We start from the raw sequence: 20343 nt of genomic DNA, 5'->3' as shown, positions 1-20343 counted from the left end.
CATAAGCTTTTCTTCACAACCGCACCTGCATGGATGTTATACAGGCGTCACATCACAATGCTTACGCTGTTATCTGTCTTCAGGAACGGTTTCAAGTGAAGAATCCACCTCACACCTACATCCAGAAACTCAGAGGCTACTTAGACCCTCGGGTCACACGAAAGGTAGGTCCACATAAAGGATCTTTTAGTGCCATATTACAGGGAAGTCCAGCAGTTTTTGCATCATGTAGAGCACTCTCTTAGAGGAATGTCTTCCTGCCTGTGAAAGAAGCCTTGATTATGATCAATGTGGCGCAAACTCTCCTCTCATTATGTCTTGCAGAAGTTTCGCAGGCGAGTGCAGGAATCCACAAAAGTCTTAAGGGAGCTGGAGATATCATTGAGGACAAACCACATTGGGTAATCAGCTCTTATCTTTGGCTTTATCGTGAATTACACAGCTGTTTTTGCTGGTGAGCAAAATTGAGGAAACAACTTTATTGTTTTCCATTGTAAAAGAAAAAAAAATCCTTTGTATGTTCCTGCTGCTGCAGGACCCAAAGCTTTGGTGCCCAGATCTCCACTATTGTTCTAACTTGACAAACCCTGCAGCTTAACCTCATAGACCTGGTCCTCATAATGCCCAGATGGTAGCCATTGTGCTGCAGCGTCGCTCCCCCAGTAGTGTAGAGCAGGAAGCTTTGTTGTGTATGCCAGAGGGACAGGAAACCTGGCCGACCAATCTGCACCCATTAAAAAAAAAAAAGAAAAAAAAACATAAGAACAAACAAAAGGATTATTCTAAGTACACAAATTTCACAAACTATAGAACGACCAAAAAAAAGAAAAAAAGTGTGTACCATTTCCTCATATTTTCTTCCCTGATTGAACTCTGTACATTTTCTTCTCCGGCTACTCCAGGTGTGGATGTTCGTTTGGATTTTTGTGGCAATGTCACGCAGACAATTGTGCTGAAAAGAGCTGCAGCGATTTGCCACCGTTTCCAAAATCAAGATGGAGCATTAAAAAAAGGGGGGGCTTCAGTTTTCCATAATATTTATTGAGCGCCACGAATAACTTTCAAACTATTAGGTTTCATCAAAAACAAGTCTGTCTAAATGCATTTCCCAGAGAAGTTGCAAAAAAAGAGAACTATTTTCAGAAGACTTTTGTGGGGAGGACTAAGAGAAACAGATGCTGGTTTATTTTATCCAGTGTGTGTGTGTGTGTGTGTGTGTGTGTGTGTGTGTGTGTGTGTGTGTGTGTGTGTGTGTGTGTGTGTGTGTGTGTGTGTGTGTGTGTGTGTGTGTGTGTGTGTGTGTTATTCCTAAAATTGCCAAGAAAATCTGAAATAGCAACTGCTTGGACAGAAGAGGAGGAAAGAGTGAGGGGGTCACAGGCAAGGAGCGATAGGAGGAGGGGCAGGAATCTGCCTACCTCTTCTCCTCCCCTCCCTCCTCTCTCCATTCTCATAGCTTTGTCTGCTTTCTTCAGTTCATCCACTCACCTTTCCTCTCAATTCTCTCCCTCCTTTCTTACACTCCATTTGGGAGTCTTGATTGGTTTCCTGCCTGAGTTATTCACCGGCTGACTAGCCGTCTGTAATCATAACCAGCATTTCAAGACTATTTTAAGAACCTTTTACCCCTATCCAGATCCCCCTCTGAGTTTCCTGAAGAAGGCGGTGGGGTGGGTGTCTGCGGGGGAGGCAGACTGAGTACTGTTGAGTGTCAGGGCTTCGACCTGGGCCCAGCTCTTTTAGCCATATGCCCTCCACATTCTTTCTCTGGTTGCAATGGGAATTTCTTTGTTTGGAGTTCTTTCTCTCTCCAGAAAACTGAAGTGAAGACCAGAGAAGAAATTTGAAGCCTCCTCCTGATTTATTTTCAGTGGCCTTTTTTTTCCCCCTACATTCCTTTGGACATAGCGGGGAAGACCCCTTGAAACCACCTTAAAAAGTACTTATAGTCTAATTCTAGTGGTCTCTAACATAAATTCTGTTGACTTTGACTTCCTGCAGTTGGTCCTGACATCTGGATTTAGTGTAGAAATGATGTTTCTCTAAGAGTAAATTAGATGAGGAAGAACCACGAGGTGTCATACAGTCGGACAGGAGGTAAACAAGCTTGAAGTCCAGATAGAAAAAAGGAAGTGACATTAGGGGAATATTGTAAACATGCAGATGAAGCCGGTTAAGGAGGCCAATATTGTAGAATATCGAGAGTATTCTGGTGGGATGGTGTTGTTGAAACACGTTATATAGTCACACGGGCAATTTAAAATGTTGTGTGTTCACTCCCTTACATGTTTTTTTCCATCTGTCTGTTACAGCAGCAGGGTTAAGACAATACATACCAAAACTAAGGAAATATATGAGAACTACTCAAAAAAACTCATTTAACTATCAAGCAAAAATGTACAGGCTATGCTACATATAAATCATATCTTTAACAGCTGTAATAGTGAGAGGAACTGAACTTGCATTTATTTAATGACTCCGCTGTCAAGAGCACATTAGTTAGTAGAAATATTGAATTTCCTGCTCTGAACGCTGCCAAGAAAACCTTGCTGCCACTGTTCTCTGCTGAGCCTCCTCTGATAAAACAGCTGTTGAAGAATTTAAGGGGTTATATAGATCATAGTTAGATCATTAATCCACTGCAGAGAGCCGAAGATATCCTCAGCGGTTCTACGGTGTGAGGAGACATATGGACACGCTCTTAAAGAATATGGCACCCTCAGCGATCTCAGGGGTCGCATTAATCGCCGCTTTCTGTCTCTCTCTTTATTTTCTCTTTATTATTCTTCATTATTGGGTAGAATGTCATCCTGCAGGAGACAGTGAAGGTGTGTTCTTGAGCCAGTGCCTTGATTACCTGCCTCTCTGTCCCCAATACGTCACAGGTGGGTCAGGGAGTTCCTCAATGACGAGAACAGAGGTCTGGATGTCCTGGTGGAGTACCTCTCCTTCGCCCAGTGTGCTGTCATGTGAGTACACACACAACCCCACACCCAAATCCTGACCAAAACCCCTCCTTAGGAACTGGTTTGGGCCGTGAATCCAGCAGCTGTGTCCTGTATAACCTGCAGGAAACTGCATGTGCATCTAAAATGTGCTCTTGGTAAATCGCTCTCTATAGACGCCTTGTTGCCTTTGATGCAAATCGAATGTGTCTGAAACGACTACGCGAGCGAGCGCTGAGCTATACCTTGCTTGACTGGGTCAGAACCTCTGTGCTGAGCTTTATTATGCAGCTTCGTGTCAGTTCTTTTGATAACCTGCTGGCTCTCTACCAAGCTGCCTTGCTAACGTAACCTCCCTGATCTCCACCCGTGTGCCTCTGTGTCCGCATGTCTGTCTGTCTGTCTGTCTGTTTGTGGCCCAGGTTGGATTTTGATGGGCTGGAAAATGGGGACGATGGCTTCTTGGACAAAGCTAAATCATGGAGCAGGTCCATAGAGGATCTGCACCATACAAGTGCCCAGCCCTTCTGCAACACGCTGGTGCGCTCTGCCCGCCAGTCTGTCCTGCGGTACGTAGCTTCCCCGCTGGTGGCTATCCCTCTTACTGGCTTGGTCTGCTAACCTTGAATGCTGTGAACATGTATCGGCATGCAAGCCGGTTGTTATTTGTCTGCTCTGTTTCAGGAGAACACTTTGAAAAATGTAAAGAACAAGCAAGTTCTGTCTTAATTCTGAGCTGAACAAACTCAATCAGATGTGGAGGCTAGAAGTCTTTGACCTTTAGAGCGATGTGTCTCTCTGCTGCATCCGCCCAGATGTGCATCTCCACAAAGTGCAGATGAGAGCCAGCTGTGTGCAGCGGCATATGTTTTACAATTCTTTCCACTGCTGCACAGACACAGGTTTTTAAAAAGTCCGATTGGAAGAAAAAACAAAACATTCAGAGCATATATGTGGTAACATGATTAAAGACACATTACAACTAATTCAGCTAGAAGTTTGACATGAAGGGAACTGGACTTCTTTCTTCATTTAGGATGTAACTGTCTGTGCTGTGGGGTATTCCTTAACAAAAGTACGTAAAAGGAGTCATCATGAGGCACAATTTGAGCCGTTTATATACTACGCAAGAAAAGAAATATAATCTGCACGTGATGAGTGTGCAAAACAGTTGCATAACAGTGTGTGCAGGGTGAGAGCAAACACGTTGGTTGGTTGCAGCAGCAAGGAAACCAGGCTTTTCCCATGATGCATCTGAAACCTCAGATTTTTTTTGACCTGGTCCACTTTCTCTGCGATCCTCTCTTTCTTTCTGTGTCACATGCGTATGACATTTGAAAGTGATCACATGATCTAACGTTTTGAGTGAACGTTCGGTCACCGAACCACTCACTGACATTGACTTGAGCCATCTGTTGCAGCTATGGCACAGTATCGAACAGCAAAACCGTCAAGAACTCCCGGCTCGTGAGTCAAAAAGACGATGTGCACGTTTGCATCATGTGCTTGAGAGCCATCATGAACTATCAGGTACCATGCAGTAACTCCCACACCGCACATAAACCATCAAATGTGCAGGCATAGGATGATGTTTCCTGTGCTGAATTTACCGTGTCTCACCACTTCCTCTGTCTCTCACTCTGTGTCTCCATGCAGTACGGCTTCAACATGGTCATGTCTCATGCACATGCCGTCAATGAAATTGCCCTGAGCCTGAACAATAAGAACTCACGGTAAGAGCTGGGGACCCCGATCCCCTTTGAAGCAGGGCCGGGTCAGACAATGAGGGGACACCCTGCAGCCAGTTCATATGATACGCCACCTATTCACCACGGGTTTCAGCTTCTCTCTGAAGTCGAGGATCAGGGGAACATATACAGGCTGTAAAAGGAATGTTTACTTAAGTGGGATTAGTCGTAAACCACTGCAACTGATCACTTTATAACGAAGGCTAGAGGGGCAAGCACTTAAAAAGCGATGAAGATCTTAGTGCGAATTATAACAGTCTAACACTGAATGTTGACACTTGCAGGAGTTTTACTGCTTACATGAACAGGGCTGCAGCAAAGCTGTGTCTAACGGTGTTGTACTGATGAGCTTCTCCTGTTTTGTTCCCAGAACAAAAGCGCTGGTCCTCGAGCTACTTGCTGCTGTGTGTCTTGTGCGAGGAGGTCACGAGATCATCCTCTCAGCGTTCGACAACTTCAAAGAGGTGCCCCAAAACTTTATGAAATATGAGGCGTTTTCGAACCCAAAGTTAAACATGTGTACAACTCAGTTGCTGTCATTCCTCACATTGCTGGTGCGCATTAGAGCTTGAAGGGGTCGCTGCAGAGAAATGAGAGTTGGGAGATTTCCCATCCACTGAGGGTGTAAGCAAAGCTCTGTGGTGGCCCATCTGACGCTATTAGTCTGATTAAGAAACCAGATGTGAGCCAGCCTTGAACGGCGATAAGGATCAACTCCCTGATGGGAGCTGCTGGACCTCAAAGATTCGTGGCTGCGCAGTCATCTAAACCCCGGAACAGGACAATTACCGTGCAAGTGAAAGCCCCAGAGAGAAATCTGAGTCAATCAAATCTGGGCAGTGAGAAAACGTGGTATTTCTGGTGCGGTATTTTCCAAAGTAACATATTAGTACAAGGTGAGCTCTGCTAGTGTTACAAGGGTGCATTGATAAATATGAAAAATATATGAATTTCATTTTTTTCTGAATGGGTTCGGACAAAGGAATTTTTTTTATCTCAAGTGAGCCTCCACCTTAATACGATGGCTATATTGATCTATTATTTATATTTTTATCTTTAATTACACAACACCAAGTGAAGAAAACACACAAGTATAAAACATGGGAGAGATCATTTCCACCATACTATGATCTGTGTCAGATGAACTATTACGTCGTGACTTTTTTTTTCAACCTCCATATTGATTTTGAAAGACATCTGTAAATCATCTTAATAGATTAAAGGAAAAGCAAAAGTAATGCTACATCTATTCTGTTTCAGGTTTGTAAAGAGAAGCATCGGTTTGAGAGACTGATGGACTTCTTCCGCAGTGAGGAAGGAAACATAGACTTCATGGTACGACGAGCTTTGTTGTTTTGCATGGACGGGTCTTTTCTGAATCTGTCTGTTCACCTAAATAAATTGACTTGAATCTAAGATGTCATTTCCACCCTCCGTGAAAATGCTACTGTGTATCCAGAACAAATTTGAACGCCCTGTGTAAATGCAGCGGTGGCTTGGATTGGACGTAGGGTTGCCACCTTTCAGAAATAGAAATAAGGGACGCCCTGATTTCAGCAGCGCAGGAGCCAAAAAAAAAGCCCCAAAACTTCTAAACTGAATAAAAATGTGTTTATTTTATATGAAAAAACGAAATGCTTTGATTTAAAGTTTAAAGTGCTTTAATAGCATTGAACTTGCATGACTCTACAGACAGCCAACCATATAGCAACTGAAATATCCTCCTATGCTATGTATGTCCACATCAGCCAAGATGTAGAATATAGCCTACAGGTGAAGAATATGGTGTAAAAGTTAATTTATTTCAATAATTCAACTAGAATATGGTGTAAAAGTTAATTTATTTCAATAATTCAACTAGAATATGGTGTAAAAGTTAACTTATTTCAATAATTCAACTAGAATATGGTGTAAAAGTTAATTTATTTCAATAATTCAACTAGAATATGGTGTAAAAGTTAACTTATTTCAATAATTCAACTAGAATATGGTGTAAAAGTTAATTTATTTCAATAATTCAACTAGAATATGGTGTAAAAGTTAACTTATTTCAATAATTCAACTAGAATATGGTGTAAAAGTTAATTTATTTCAATAATTCAACTAGAATATGGTGTAAAAGTTAACTTATTTCAATAATTCAACTAGAATATGGTGTAAAGGTTCATTTATTTCAATAATTCAACTAGAATATGGTGTAAAAGTTAATGAAAATACGGTACAAATCGTGTCCCGCAACATTTTTTTCTCAAATAAAGGACAATTCCGTATTTTACGGGACGGGTGGCAACCCTAATTGGACATCATCATTTGCAAGCAGATCACATGTTAATGCCAGATGTAAGTGGACCCTCAGGCTGTTTGCTTTTGCTCTCCAGGTTGCTTGCATGCAGTTCATCAACATTGTGGTCCATTCAGTAGAGGACATGAACTTCAGAGTCCATCTGCAGTATGAATTTACAAAGCTGGGGCTCGATGACTATTTGGAGGTAGGGCGACGTGGTCCAGACGATCTCAGATGAAGCCCGCTTGTTCAATGTGCACGTACAGTCACACTAACTCTGAATGTATTTCTCTGATAACAGAAGTGTAAACACACGGAGAGTGACAAACTGTCGGTGCAGATCCAGGCCTACCTGGACAACGTGTTTGATGTGGGTGGCCTCCTGGAAGATGCAGAGACAAAGAATGCGGCGCTGGAGAAGGTGGAGGAACTGGAGGAGCACCTGTCCCATGTGAGTGCACCACCCAGTCTGGACCACCAACACTGCTCTCAGTGCCCGTTTATGAGATTGTTTTGGCTCACTAGCTGTGTATTTAACTTGGCTGTTTCTGCATGGTAATTAGAAATCTACTCTGTGTTTGCTTTTCACAAGTGGTTCGGGATAATAATTGGGTGGAGAATAGCTGAAAAACACTGCATTTGAAACAATCTTATTATTGTTCTTTCTGGACTGTTGCCTTTGTATCCCACGCTGCTTTGCGAAGGCCTTTCTTCACATGGAAAGGTCGTAGGCAGCCCTGACATCATCATACTTGGAATTTCATAACAAACTCTGCTCTCAGGGGTCAGGAATGATGGGGGAGGATCAGCGTGAAGATTCCTGAGCAACATGTGTAATATGGTCAATACCAAAACGAAATGCTGTGTCATGTTCTCGCTGCGTCATGCTGCTGGGTATATCTTGTTTCTTATTGATGATGCAGTGTATAGGATGCAGCGAAGGGAGTGGAGCTGAGGAAGATGCCCGTTGTGTGGACCGGTCCTCCTCTCATCGCTGTCTCTTCTCTCCCAGGTGACAGAGAAGCTTTTGGAAGTTGAGAATGAAACTATGATGAAAGTGGCCGATTTGGAGAAGCTGGTTCTTCAGAAAGACAAGGACCTGCAAGTAATACGGGTAAGTCATGATGCAACTCTGCCTGCCTTCCTCGCATGAGAACGGCTTCACTTTCACAAGCACCTTAGCAAAGACCCGTCTCAGATGCGCGCGGCTAAATTGGTTTTAGGCAAATTAGGTCACAAGGAAACAGGATGTTTCTTTAATCTTGTGGAGTCATGATATTGTGCTCTTTATTGCCCCCTGGTGACTGCTCAGGAGACATACGAGTCGACCAACACCCAGGTCACCACCCTGAGGAGGATGATAAAGGAAAAGGATGCAGCCTTCCAGCGGCACTTCAACATCGAGAAGCGGCTGCTGGAGCTGGAGCAGCAGGGCACCATCCGCCTGCACAAGAAACCGGACGGGAACATCTCCATCGAGCCGCTGGGGGTGGGCGGCGCGGGCGGGGCCAGTGGCATCGGTATCCCCTTGGGGAACATCGGCCAGCTGTCTTTGGGTTCAACAGCTGGGCTGACAGAAGCAGGACTAGACACCAGTTTACCGCCGGCCAGTGAAGCTCCTCCGCCTCCTCCGCCGCCCCCGCCACCCCCGCCTCCCCTGCCGTCTACCTCAGGTGCTGCTCCACAACTCTGAGTGATTTATTTATTTCTTTTCCAGATGACACATGTATGTGAAAGTGTTTGGGGTGTTTTGAGTTTCATTGTTCCGCTGGTTGGTTCCAGATCGGGTCACGGGTCACAGCACTGCTCATCTAAAACCAGACAGGAAAGGGAAAACGCAAAACATGTTTCCTTTTTGTATGTGTGGGTGTAGATAAGCTGCACTAGTTGTTTTTCAGCTCTTTTTAAAAACTTTATATAAAACTTTATTGAGATTAAAGATTTTTTTTAGCACAAGAATAAAACAGAGAAGTTACTAATTGTACCTATAAACACAGTGTCGGGTGTTTTAATATCCTCCTCTTCATGAATCACAGCTGCACCAGTTCCACCACCTCCTCCTCCTCCTCTCGCTCCTCCTCTGCCGGGTGTATTTCCCTCTGTTATCCTGAGCTTGGGGCTGTCAGGTGAGAGCTAAATGGGGATGTTCTTTGACACGTCCACAATCTGCTTTCCTTTCACTCGGAAGCATCGTCTGATTTATTCATGTCTTTGTACCTCAGCCATCAGAATCAAGAAGCCCATCAAGACCAAGTTCCGCTTGCCTGTATTTAACTGGACGGCCCTGAAGCCCAATCAGATCAACGGCACCGTCTTCAATGAGATTGACGATGAGCGTGTGCTTGAGGTACAACTCCCAGACGAGAGAGACTTTGCAGTCTGATTTTTTTAAACGTCTCCAGATGGTACAAATTCATGATGAATGTGCAACAATCTCATTTTGGATTGTTTGATTGAGTTAGAATTGTTTTACAGCAGCTTTGTAATGTTTGTAGTATCAGCTCATCCTTTTCTTGTGTTACTTTGTACTTCAATAATATAATCAATAATAGGAAAACCTTTTAACTAAAAAAGAAAGACATATAATAAACACAAAAGGATGGGAAACAAGTCACACAATACCAGCGTCATGACATTCAAATAGGAGATAAATGAAAGAGTTCTTGACCTCTTCAGTAAAAGAAAATAAGATGAATCATTCACTGGAGTTTTTAGAGTCATCAAAAATCAATCCACAGCTTTGTGAGGTTTCAGGCGGCTCTATCCATCACTATCATCAAAGCATCAAATAAAGGAATATTTTTAGAAGAATGCTGTTCCTCCTCTCCTAAACCTCATAAGCCAAAGTACATAAGAACTCGTCTGCTGGCACACAGTGGCCCAAACACCACTCAGACACTTTTTTTGTTGCGTTAATCTTCTTACTTGGCATCCGTTTGTGCAGAAGTCCTCTGAACTTAGTGAGATCTTGATTGAGAACACATGTCTCCAGTGGATTTTATGGGAGTTTCATACAAGGCAGTAAAGTGTCTGTTCATGCGCAGGAGCTGGATCTGGAGAGGTTTGAGGAGCTGTTTAAGACCAGAGCCCAGGGCCCAATCGTGGATATTGCCTGCACAAAGAGCAAAGTAGCCCAGAAAGCAGTGAACAAGGTCTCTCTTCTGGACGCTAATCGTGCCAAGAACTTAGCCATCACCCTGCGAAAAGCCAACAAGACCACAGAGGAGATCTGCAAAGCAATAGAGAAGTACGCACTGATGATAACCTTAAATAAAATACGTTACTTGTCACACAATTGACTCACATGCACTGTGTTTTTTCTCAGGTTTGATCTCAAGGCCTTACCTGTGGACTTCGTGGAGTGTCTGATGCGTTTCCTGCCCACTGATTCAGAGGTGAAGGTGTTTCGTCAGTACGAGCGAGAGCGGCGCCCCCTGGATCAGCTGACAGAGGAAGATCGCTTCATGTTATTCTTCAGCAAGATCGAGAGGCTCACTCAGAGGATGAACATCATCACCTTCGTGGGGAACTTTGCTGATAATGTCAGCATGCTGACGCCGCAGCTCAACGCCGTAATCGCTGCTTCCGGCTCAGTGAAATCCTCACCAAAAATGAAGAAAATGCTCGAGGTGAGAAGTGTCTGTTTACCTTCTGCTTTCACAACAGCTGCGTCTGGAGTCGTGCTTGCATAACCCCTGGCTCTTTACTCTTTCTTTTAGATCATCTTAGCCTTGGGCAACTACATGAACAGCAGCAAGCGAGGCTGTGTTTATGGCTTCAAGCTGCAAAGTCTCGATCTGGTGAGTAATACTAAAAGAATGATTTAGTTGACATAAAAACAAACCCACAGTTTATTGTTCCACACCTTTTGCTGACTGTGCCTTCTTTTATTTTTGTTTGAAAGCTACTGGATACTAAGTCCACGGACAGAAAGATGACGTTGCTTCACTACATCGCTCTTATTGTGAAGGAGAAGTATCACGAACTGGCCAACTTTTACAACGAATTGCACTTTGTGGATAAAGCAGCTGCAGGTGAGTTAGCATCACCTGAGTTTACAGACATCAGTGGTTCCCCAGACTTTTAAATGCAAATCTGACGCAGTCACTCCTGCTGTCTGTGTGTGAAGTGTCTCTGGAAAATGTGCTGCTCGACGTTCGAGAGCTGGGCAAAGGCATGGACCTGATCCGAAAAGAGTGCAGTCTCCACGACCATTCAGTGCTGAAGGGCTTCATCCAGGCCAGCGACCCGCAGCTGGACAAGCTACAGAAGGATGCCAAGGCAGCAGAGGTACCCAGCTCTGCTGGAGTCAATGAAAATAGACACGCGGCACACTCCTGTCACAGCTCACCGACTTCCAGTCACAGCTCCCAACTCGACAGCATTTACAAACGTCGCTTCCACTCTCCTCCCTCCTTAATTCTAGGAAGCCTTCAACAGTGTGGTGAACTACTTCGGAGAGAGTGCCAAGACGACTCCACCCTCCGTGTTCTTCCCCGTGTTTGTGCGCTTCATCAAGGCCTACAAGGTGAGGACAGCACACCCCTGGCCTCTGCGCTGACAGGCTGCAGCTCTCTCTGCTGGCTATCTGGGAGGTTCCCCTGGTTTTGTCGTCAGTCTCGGCGGGAGCAGATCGGGGCAGGGTTTGGCTGCCTTTGTGCCACAGGACGTGGCGCGTAGTCCGAGGCCAAATAACAGGAAAGGCCAGCTGGATGTGACTTTAGAGCTGCAGCTGTGGTGTTTAGACTGTCCTCCCCCCCTCCTTCCCTTAACCCCCGGACAGCCGCGCCCTGCCCCGCCACACAGCACACTTCCTCACATTGTTCTCAGCCTGGATTTATGGGATCTACTCAAGGAAATGGGCAACACAAGGATGTCTGAAAACATGGGTCTGAGTCTGCGGATGAAACTGGGGAATAAGGAATATAGGAATAGTTAGACACATAATGAATGCAACGCGGATTATTTGCTGAGTGCAGTTGTTTATTTTCAGATAAAGATATGCTGGTGTAAATGTAACTTTAACCTGACTTAACGTCCTATCAGAAAAAAAGAGAAAAATACATGAATACCGGTATATATAAATCTATTAAAGAGCTTTCGAGCAACAAGTTGCATGCAGCGTTACAGTAAAATACTGAAGAAACAGTCAATAAAATTAGCCGTGAAAAGGTCTTAGATGGTAAATAATTGTTTATTCTCATTTCCATGGTCTTCATTAGGTTGTAGTTTGGACATTTCTGCTGCGTTGCTGACTGTTTTCTTTTTGGGGTTGGGCCATGGGGTGCTTTCTAGGAAGAGCCTGTGCTCGCGATAGAGTATATAAAACATGAACAAAACCTCTGGGCTTGATCTTAATGTGGCTCTTAACTACTAAAGCTAATTCTTCCTCCGACGTTTACTGAAATAACGCTGCTTCCTTGTGGCTATTTGTCCCTAAAAAGTCACGACAAAATGCCCTCAGTGCCCCCCACTCGTGCCCTTTATGGCAATTTTTCCAAATGTTAAACTATTTTGTAAGAAATGGGAAAGGACTGAATACATTTACAATAAATGGCAATGTTTATCAAAGCATGCCTTTCCTGTTTATGTTGAACTTTTCAGCAGTTTTCTCTGTGCTTAAAATGGCAACACAAGTATGTTGACTTGGATTTATTTGAACCATAGTTTTCTTGCCACAGATGAGTCACATTTTACTCCTTAACAGGATGCAGTGGAACAAAACCACCTGAGGAAAAAGCAAGAGGAAGCAATACGAGAGAAGTTACTGGCTCAGGAGGCCAAACAGCAGGACCCCAAGGTACAGCCCGAGTGCATGCAGCCAAGCCTAATGGAACCTCGTAGATGTTTACTCAGGGCTAAATAAAGCCTTTTTGCGTGCCAAAAAGCACAGTGAACACTGCACATATCCTCTCTGCTGGTGCAGGTCCAGGCCCACAAGAAGAGGCAGCAGCAACAGGAGCTGATCGCGGAGCTGCGCAAGCGGCAGGCCAAAGACCACCGGCCCGTGTACGAGGGCAAGGACGGCACTATCGAGGACATCATCACAGGTGGGAGAGAAAGACCCTTGCAGGAGGTCCGTGTAGTCGGCAGCAGCTCTAGGGCTCCCGGGCTGAGGATGACTGTGGTCATTGACTGCTCAGCTCCTTTGAAGTGCACCATGTGCTACGTCGTCCAGACACCAGCACATCTGGAGCACGGCACGTAGCGACACAGTCATCGGTGGCGTTTAGTCAGACATTCACAGCACTTCCATGTAGATTGTAAGAAAGGCAGTTTGATCAGAAGATTGCAAGAAATCCAGCAAATGGGATCCAAATTTAAACCTGTGTGTGTGTGTGTGTGTGTGTGTGTGTGTGTGTGTGTGTGTGTGTGTGTGTGTGTGTGTGTGTGTGTGTGTGTGTGTGTGTGTGTGTGTGTGTGTGTGTGTGTGTGTCTGAAATGAATTGATTCTGCATCCATCCTCCTTAAATGCAACAATACAGGTTACCAAAGCAGACAGTTTAAAAGAGGCTTTAAAGTAATGAAGATAATTGTATCTCCAGCCTCAATGTGGCAAACACGCTAACTGATGTTCTCGTCACGATCACTAATCATCGTCTAGAATGGAAATAATATAAATGTTGCATTCACATAATCTTAAGTAACGTTAATAATGCTTCTGTGTCAGAACTATCACGGGACTGTAACAGTTTTTGTACGCTGGACGTGCTCAGTGTGACCTAATCCTACTAAAAGCCACCAGGTTGGGCTCCGTAGATCTGAGATTCCCTGCAGGTTCATTACGGTCTCCGGAGCTAAGCGGGGTCCGCTGCGCTCCGCGGTACGGCAGTGTCTCAGGTGTGACTGTTTTCTCTTCTCCTCCAACTCCTCCCCCAGTACTGAAGAGCGTGCCCTTCACAGCCCGCACTGCTAAACGCGGCTCACGGTTCTTCTGTGAAGCCAACCTCTGCGACGACGCCAACTGCTAGCCCTACCCCCCCCTCTAATGCCAAGGTCGTCCAGGTGTCTCTCATATGCCTCTTTACCCCACTGTGCATGCAGCATGATCCCTGTCACCACCTCTACTACACCTGTCCACTAACTCACTCGGGGCTGTCGTTGGTTGTGTGTGTTCTACTTGAGATGACTCCTATCAGGTGATAGGAGGCAGCCAAACCTCTTTGCCTGGCCTCGGTGGGAAAGCAGCCGTAAAGTACTCCCAAAGTACAGCCATGAGTGTGATTAAGTTTACCTGTAATATTGTGCATGGCACAAACAGGCTGTGCGTAATCTTCATAATATTTCCTGCATTGAAGAGAAGAGGTTTGGCTAATGTACTGGTTTTTATCAACGGTGCCTTTTTTCCATGAGACTAACTGGTTTGGTTTTCCGGCTAACATGTGACTCTTCTTTCCTCAACCACCACTGTTTATTCTACCCCTTCCCATCCCCGCCCGCCCTCCAGCTGAAAAGAAGATTAATGACAGTATTTCCCACTCCTCAGAGAGGGTAAGGAAGGTAGTCTGGCTGAAACTCAGACCGCTTGGCCCCTCCGGCTCCTCTGTGCTGCTACAGTGACGTCAGCTGCTTCAGCTAGCGCGCTAAAGACACCACCTAGCTTTGCAGCACGCAGATTTGTTACGTCACACAACAGGGAGATAGATACTTGAGAGATTCTGGATCATTTTAAGAAGCCAGGTAGCGTGTTGTTCTGTAGAGAAAATCCCTTTAAAACACAACAGGACTTCTTAGACCCAAGTCTTTCCCGCAGAGAAGAAGCTCCACTGGTTTGAGGTCAAACGCATAACTGCACCCCTTAAAAGAACCATCCTCATCCTTCTCCGTTATGTGTTGCATGTCGTCCAGTGTTCATTCATGTCTCACCTGTCAACAGTGTCCGCCGTGTTTGTCTTCGCTAACCGTTGTCGGCGGCGTGCTCAAAAGCTGTTTGGTCAACAGGCTCCAGACAACACAAACGAACGATTACACAAATAAACGCACACATCAGAGCATATTAAAAGATGTCCTCTACTTCCACAGGAAGTGGGAAGTAGAGGACAAACTGAAGAGGAAGAGCTTGTTGACCATTACTGTAACTGTTTTATGTTTTTATGTCCAAGTTTCTCCAGTGCTGCACCCGTAGTGTTAGTCGCTATAGCTGCATTCCCAAAACCCTGAATTTCTTCCTCTGTGAAACCACCTTCGGATGAAATACACGGTTATGGGAATATGTTGATATTAAGTCTGCTAATATGTATATTTTTTTGATAGAACTAAACACTCAGTTGCCATTTTATTGGAAACACTATCTAAATTAGATACATGGAACGACTGTTGCTTCATGAAGACTATGATAAACAGTTGTTTAATTCTCAGTAAAAGTTTTGGAGGACGTGCTTCTCTCGTGCTGGATTGTACAGAGAGGCGTTTCCGTCATTTGGACGCAGATGAGGTGAGACAAGCAGGAAAAGCACCTGCTCCGTAGAAGTGTGCAATAAAATGGGAACAGAGTTTATGTCCTTTGCATTTGCTGCTTCAACAACACTCAGCACTGCAAAAAATGAGTAAGCAGGAACCAGTTTGCAGATTGACCTCTCGGTCCTCTAACTTGTGTGTGTGTGTGTGTCCCCTCCTGTCTCTCATCGCTCTTTCCTTACCTACTCACAGATCTCCGAAACCAGCCCTTCCTGCGAGCTGACGCGTTGATCCGGAGCGGTTGGAAGAGACCTTAAACCACTTGTCCGCCACTTATACCCCCCCTCCCCGCCTTGTAACCCATCTCCACCCCCCTGAGGCTGCAGATCATAAATAAAGACTGCAAAGGGAGGCCAGGATTAATCCCTTGTTTTGGCTGGGTAATTTATTTATTTATGGATGCCATTTAAAGCCACTGTTCAGTGAGCAGGTATCATTACACGAGCGCAGCGAGGCCACAGCATCGTTGGAAGGACGACCACTGTACAGGTGAGGGCAGGAGGAGGGACTGGACGGGGGAGGGAGCGGGCACGCTTTCACAACAAGTGCCTGTCAGCATGTGGATCCTCTTGTGGACATTCCCAGACAGAACCTGCTAATTTTCTCTGATGGTGCAGTCGTGGCAGGACTCAGACTGGGAGGCAGCCAAGGAGAGCTGCCAGCTCTGCCGCTGCCTCCAAGACACATGCGGGAAACTTCCACCCAACATAATGAGACACTTGTGGACTGTGCAATAGCACTGCACCCAGTCAGAACACATCCAATCAAGACTTAATATTGACAATTGTTGATTTAGATTGCATCTTGGAAGGAAGACCGTCACTTTTATCCTTGGAGCTAGCCAAGCCAAAATGTTTATGCCTTTTGTTTAAGAAGTGCCTTTTTGTGTAAACAGTGTTATTTTATTGGTTAACTTTACGTATTCCATTTGATCAAGATTGTACGTTTCATAAGCCTTACTGGTGTGATGATATGCAAGGTCAGATTTCAGGTTTTGAAGGCATACATAGTTTCTGGAAGGCGATTACTGTTATTCACTCCAGCATCCGGGCTGTGTCCGAGCCGAGCTTAAAGTCTGAATATTAGTATCCGCCTCGACAACACTTCCTGTCACAGCTCAAGTGATATTCAGGAAGGGACATATGTATGAAGAAAAGACTCCACACGGGCTGCTTATTAGAGTCACTTGTGAGTTAGTTTACTATAATTCTGTTATCATAGATGAAGGGTGTGTTAAGCTGTTTCTGATCAATCCAGATGTTTCCTCCTAACAGCCGGGCCTTGGCACAAAGGGAGCGACGCAACCTTACACTACTACATTTGGCTCAAGATTGTATGAAACACTATTTTTTAAGTGGAAATTTATATTGATGTACATTTAATTGAGGAAACAATCGTTGGTATTGTGTTGAAGTGAGAGATGACACTTCTTGTTTAATAAAAATGACAAATTAAATCGCTATTACAGTTCACGACTTTGAAGGCGATGAATGTGGGGTCCTTCTTTGATGAAGCAACATTCGAAACAAGCCATTTCTACATGTTGTGTTTTATTTTGAATACTTCGAAGATAGCCGACCTCTGATGTAATCCAGCAAGAAATAATGAGGGACTGTGTTTCCTCTCCAAATGACAGACAGGGACATCGTACATTTCTACTATAAAAATCAATTTAATTTCTTATATCAAAAAGAAAGAGGATCATAACAAAACAATCTGAACCACAGATATGTGGGTATTTGCCACCAAAAGAAATCCTCCAACTGAAACATGATTGTTCTAACTCAGATGGTCATTTTAAATTTTAACAGGATGTTTGTTTTTTTTTCTATAGAAACAAAAATAATTTGATGAATACTGTTAACAGGTGAAGGGTAAATCTATTTTCCTGGGTGTGAGAGCACCATGCGGTGTGATATGGCAGGCATGGCCGATGAGCTCAGTTAAAAGCAGCGTGGTGACGGGTGAAACACGGAGAGAGCAACTGCTGAGACTAGAGACCAAGGTGGCAGACGTGTGGTTAGCAGCAAAACCAAAGGAAGTAAAACATTTTAAAAACAAAAAGAAGCTCATCAGGAAGCTCCTTCCTGGGAATGCACTTTAACAATGAGCATTAAACCTAAGTTACATGTAATAACAAACAGTATTGAAAAGAAAAGGAAAATTCAATCTCCCACAGAAGTTCGTACCATCAGTCCGTCTACCCGGCCTTTCCTGAAAGCAAGTTTACAATCAAAAAACAAACGTGACCTTTACCTGCTAGTTATTGGTCATAGACTGATTTTCAGTGAGATCACAGCTTTCCTTCGCTCCCAAATAAGAATATTCTGGATTTACATCACAACTTTAGTCCAGAGTTCCTGCAGTGAGCTGAACCCAAGGCCACGGATATCCATCCCAGACTGTTCATCCTGGAATGTGGACTTTATTACAATCATCTTCATCCGCTCACACACCGCCACCGACTCATTCATCGCTGACACCAAGTGTGTCAATTATACAATAACTAAAAAAAAAAAAAAGAAATATTTAAAAATTACAGACTGCTATTTGTTACTGTTGTTTGTATTCCTGGGTATATTTTCAAGACACTTTGTTAATAGGTTCATATATATATGGAAATATAGATATATATATTTAACTTTAGTCTGTGCAAGGAGGTAAAAGACAATCACTTGAATGCAGTTGCTGAATCCTCCGTTGTGTACATGTGCAGTGAAACATCATCGCATTCCTTTGTCAGTCTCGTCTCCCTTTAGACCTCCAGCAGCAAACATACATACATACAACACACAAATAATGTGGAAAGACTGAGCCGAACCAGCATCCAGGAAGAACTGTTAGTGAGCACTGACACGTCTCTCTCTTACAAAACAAGACTTGGCAACTTTTTCGAGGATGGAACAATACTTTTTCTATTTTTTTTCCCTCCTGTACAACTAATAATGGAAAAAAAAGGAATAAAAATGGTTCCAGAGTAATTTGCTTCTCTCTATCTCTTACATTTGCACAGAGGTAGTGGCTATATGTGTGAGAGAGGAGGGGGAGTTGTGAGGAGGTGAGCAAAATTAAAAAAAAAAAAACTGAATAAATGTCTATAAAATGGTTCCTTTTCCATCACCAGAGATTTTTTTTTCTGTTTTTGTTTTTTGTCAAAGAACAAAATATAATACTGCAATCACTTAAAAAAGTAGTCCTTCATTTTATACATTTTATACAGTGTTCTTGCTTTTTTTGTTGTTTTGTTTTGTTGCTTTTATTTGAAGTTGGTGAAGGCAGAAGATGAGAGAGAGAACTTGTTGGCTCAGCTCTGGGTCGGGGCGAGGCAGAGCAACATTGGCAGAGTTCAATCCGAGCCGAGCTCTACGCCAGCGGGTCGCTCATGTCCTCGTCGCCCGCGGACAGAAGCTCCTTCTTTTCGTCGGTGCTGGCCAGGGAGTTGCGGCTGTTGTGAGCGCCCATGTACAGGGTGGCATACACTGGGTTGGTGAAGTTGGTGGGCTGCAGGGCACAGAAGATTACAAGGTGACTCTCCGCGTGATAATTACCCAACAGACTCTGTCAATGTGAAAGAAGCCTACTGCACTTTTTTGTTTAAAAAAAAAAAAGGAAAAAAAGAAAGAAGAAGAGGCTGGTTTTCCAAAAATAGTAACAACAAAACAGTTCCTTCAAGCCACTACAACCCTTAACTCTTTGTGGTACCTCAATCGGCTCATTTCTGCAATTTCTACACGGCAAAATGCTAAGAAAGTTAAAAACCTTTGGTAAAACAATATTTGAAGACTGTTTTAGACTATTTTGCTAATTAAAAAAATTATAGTCAAGAAAAAATGTCCTTCCCCACTGGCAAAGATATGTTTGGTAAAATAAGGACATTTTGACTAGATTTAGGAATATTAGGCTGATTTCTAGAGGGGCGGTTTTTCCAGCACCTTGTCGACATCCTGCTCAAAAATCAATGCCAGCAAAGCATCTTTAAGGATGGCTCAATTTCTAAAACGCTTTTGGATGGATTAAGGAGTTAGGGTGCACAGGCATATCATCTGCAAAAGTCATTTGATGTATAATAGTTGGCGTGACACTATTTCCACAATGTGAAATGCATTTTCACCAAGACATTTCCCATTTTACAGAGGTCTACAAAGAAAGGACAGATGAAGCAACGGTGCCATGAATCACATTTGACATCAGGTTCAAATTAAATCTTTGAAGCGAAGAAGTTATTAAATGCCTTTTATCTCGGATATAAGGCCCTGGTGCTGATTCTTCAAATCTCTCCTGTGAGGAATTAAAATGGAATAGGAGGTGGCCAGAAGAGGAGCTAGATCTGTTCAAACTCTTCCTTCTCAAACCCTCAGTTTAAAGAGTCTTTTTGAATTTTAATTTGCTTCACTTTAACTATTGAATGCACTCCCCTCTCTAGATAATCAAAACAGTTTTGAGAAGTTTTCATAAAAGCTAAAAAGGAACTTACAGAACAAGTAGACACAAAAACGAATCCATGAAACACCTACAAATCATTTGTGAGAAGCTATTTTTCTTGTAATAATAATAATAATAATAATAATAATAATAATAACTTGCATTTATATAGCGCCTTTCATGGAACCCACTTTACAATGGTTGTATATTATTCATTCACTCCATTCATACTTGGGGATGGTAAGCTACATGTAGGGTTGCCACCTTTCAGAAATAGAAATAAGGGACGCCCTGATTTCAGCAGCGCAGGAGCCAAAAAAAAAAGCCCCAAAACTTCTAAACTGAATAAAAATGTGTTTATTTTATATGAAAAAACTAAATGCTTTGATTTAAAGTTTAAAGTTTATGTTTATGTTAAATGCTATGTATGTCCACATCAGCCCAGATGTAGAATATAGCCTACAGGTGAAGAATATGGTGTAAAAGT

General features: G+C 43.5%; 2 protein-coding genes across 7 annotated transcripts in view; one reads left to right on the top strand and one right to left on the bottom strand.

The window, feature by feature from the left end:
• Nucleotides 1–16945, top strand: part of fmnl3 (formin-like 3) — a 32930-nt gene extending 15985 nt beyond the window's left edge. Inside the window, exons 3-26 of one of the 5 annotated variants that reach the window (XM_061736126.1) lie at nucleotides 84–164; nucleotides 325–401; nucleotides 2886–2969; nucleotides 3368–3514; nucleotides 4367–4475; nucleotides 4602–4678; nucleotides 5064–5157; nucleotides 5954–6028; nucleotides 7072–7182; nucleotides 7279–7428; nucleotides 7990–8091; nucleotides 8290–8650; nucleotides 9014–9103; nucleotides 9200–9324; nucleotides 10022–10224; nucleotides 10303–10606; nucleotides 10697–10777; nucleotides 10882–11011; nucleotides 11107–11267; nucleotides 11404–11505; nucleotides 12685–12777; nucleotides 12904–13027; nucleotides 14425–14468; nucleotides 15627–16945. In XM_061736126.1, the coding sequence (XP_061592110.1) occupies nucleotides 84–164; nucleotides 325–401; nucleotides 2886–2969; nucleotides 3368–3514; nucleotides 4367–4475; nucleotides 4602–4678; nucleotides 5064–5157; nucleotides 5954–6028; nucleotides 7072–7182; nucleotides 7279–7428; nucleotides 7990–8091; nucleotides 8290–8650; nucleotides 9014–9103; nucleotides 9200–9324; nucleotides 10022–10224; nucleotides 10303–10606; nucleotides 10697–10777; nucleotides 10882–11011; nucleotides 11107–11267; nucleotides 11404–11505; nucleotides 12685–12777; nucleotides 12904–13027; nucleotides 14425–14468; nucleotides 15627–15665 (2964 nt within the window). In that variant the 3' untranslated portion in view covers nucleotides 15666–16945. Of the gene's footprint in view, nucleotides 1–83; nucleotides 165–324; nucleotides 402–2885; nucleotides 2970–3367; nucleotides 3515–4366; nucleotides 4476–4601; nucleotides 4679–5063; nucleotides 5158–5953; nucleotides 6029–7071; nucleotides 7183–7278; nucleotides 7429–7989; nucleotides 8092–8289; nucleotides 8651–9013; nucleotides 9104–9199; nucleotides 9325–10021; nucleotides 10225–10302; nucleotides 10607–10696; nucleotides 10778–10881; nucleotides 11012–11106; nucleotides 11268–11403; nucleotides 11506–12684; nucleotides 12778–12903; nucleotides 13028–13856; nucleotides 13983–14424; nucleotides 14469–15626 lie in introns of all 5 variants that reach the window. The other 4 variants (XM_061736125.1, XM_061736124.1, XM_061736128.1 and 1 more) reach the window with 4 other exon arrangements.
• lrp1ab (low density lipoprotein receptor-related protein 1Ab) overlaps nucleotides 16832–20343 on the bottom strand; it is an 88045-nt gene continuing 84533 nt past the window's right edge. For both annotated transcript variants that reach the window (XM_061736122.1, XM_061736123.1), the window contains one exon: nucleotides 16832–18935. In XM_061736122.1, coding sequence (XP_061592106.1) covers nucleotides 18798–18935 — 138 coding nt within the window. In that variant the 3' untranslated portion in view covers nucleotides 16832–18797. The remainder of the gene's footprint in view (nucleotides 18936–20343) is intronic.

Source organism: Cololabis saira, chromosome 12 (assembly GCF_033807715.1).
Source record: "Cololabis saira isolate AMF1-May2022 chromosome 12, fColSai1.1, whole genome shotgun sequence".
Lineage (NCBI taxonomy): Eukaryota > Metazoa > Chordata > Actinopteri > Beloniformes > Belonidae > Cololabis > Cololabis saira.
This window is presented reverse-complemented; position numbering and strand designations above follow the sequence as displayed.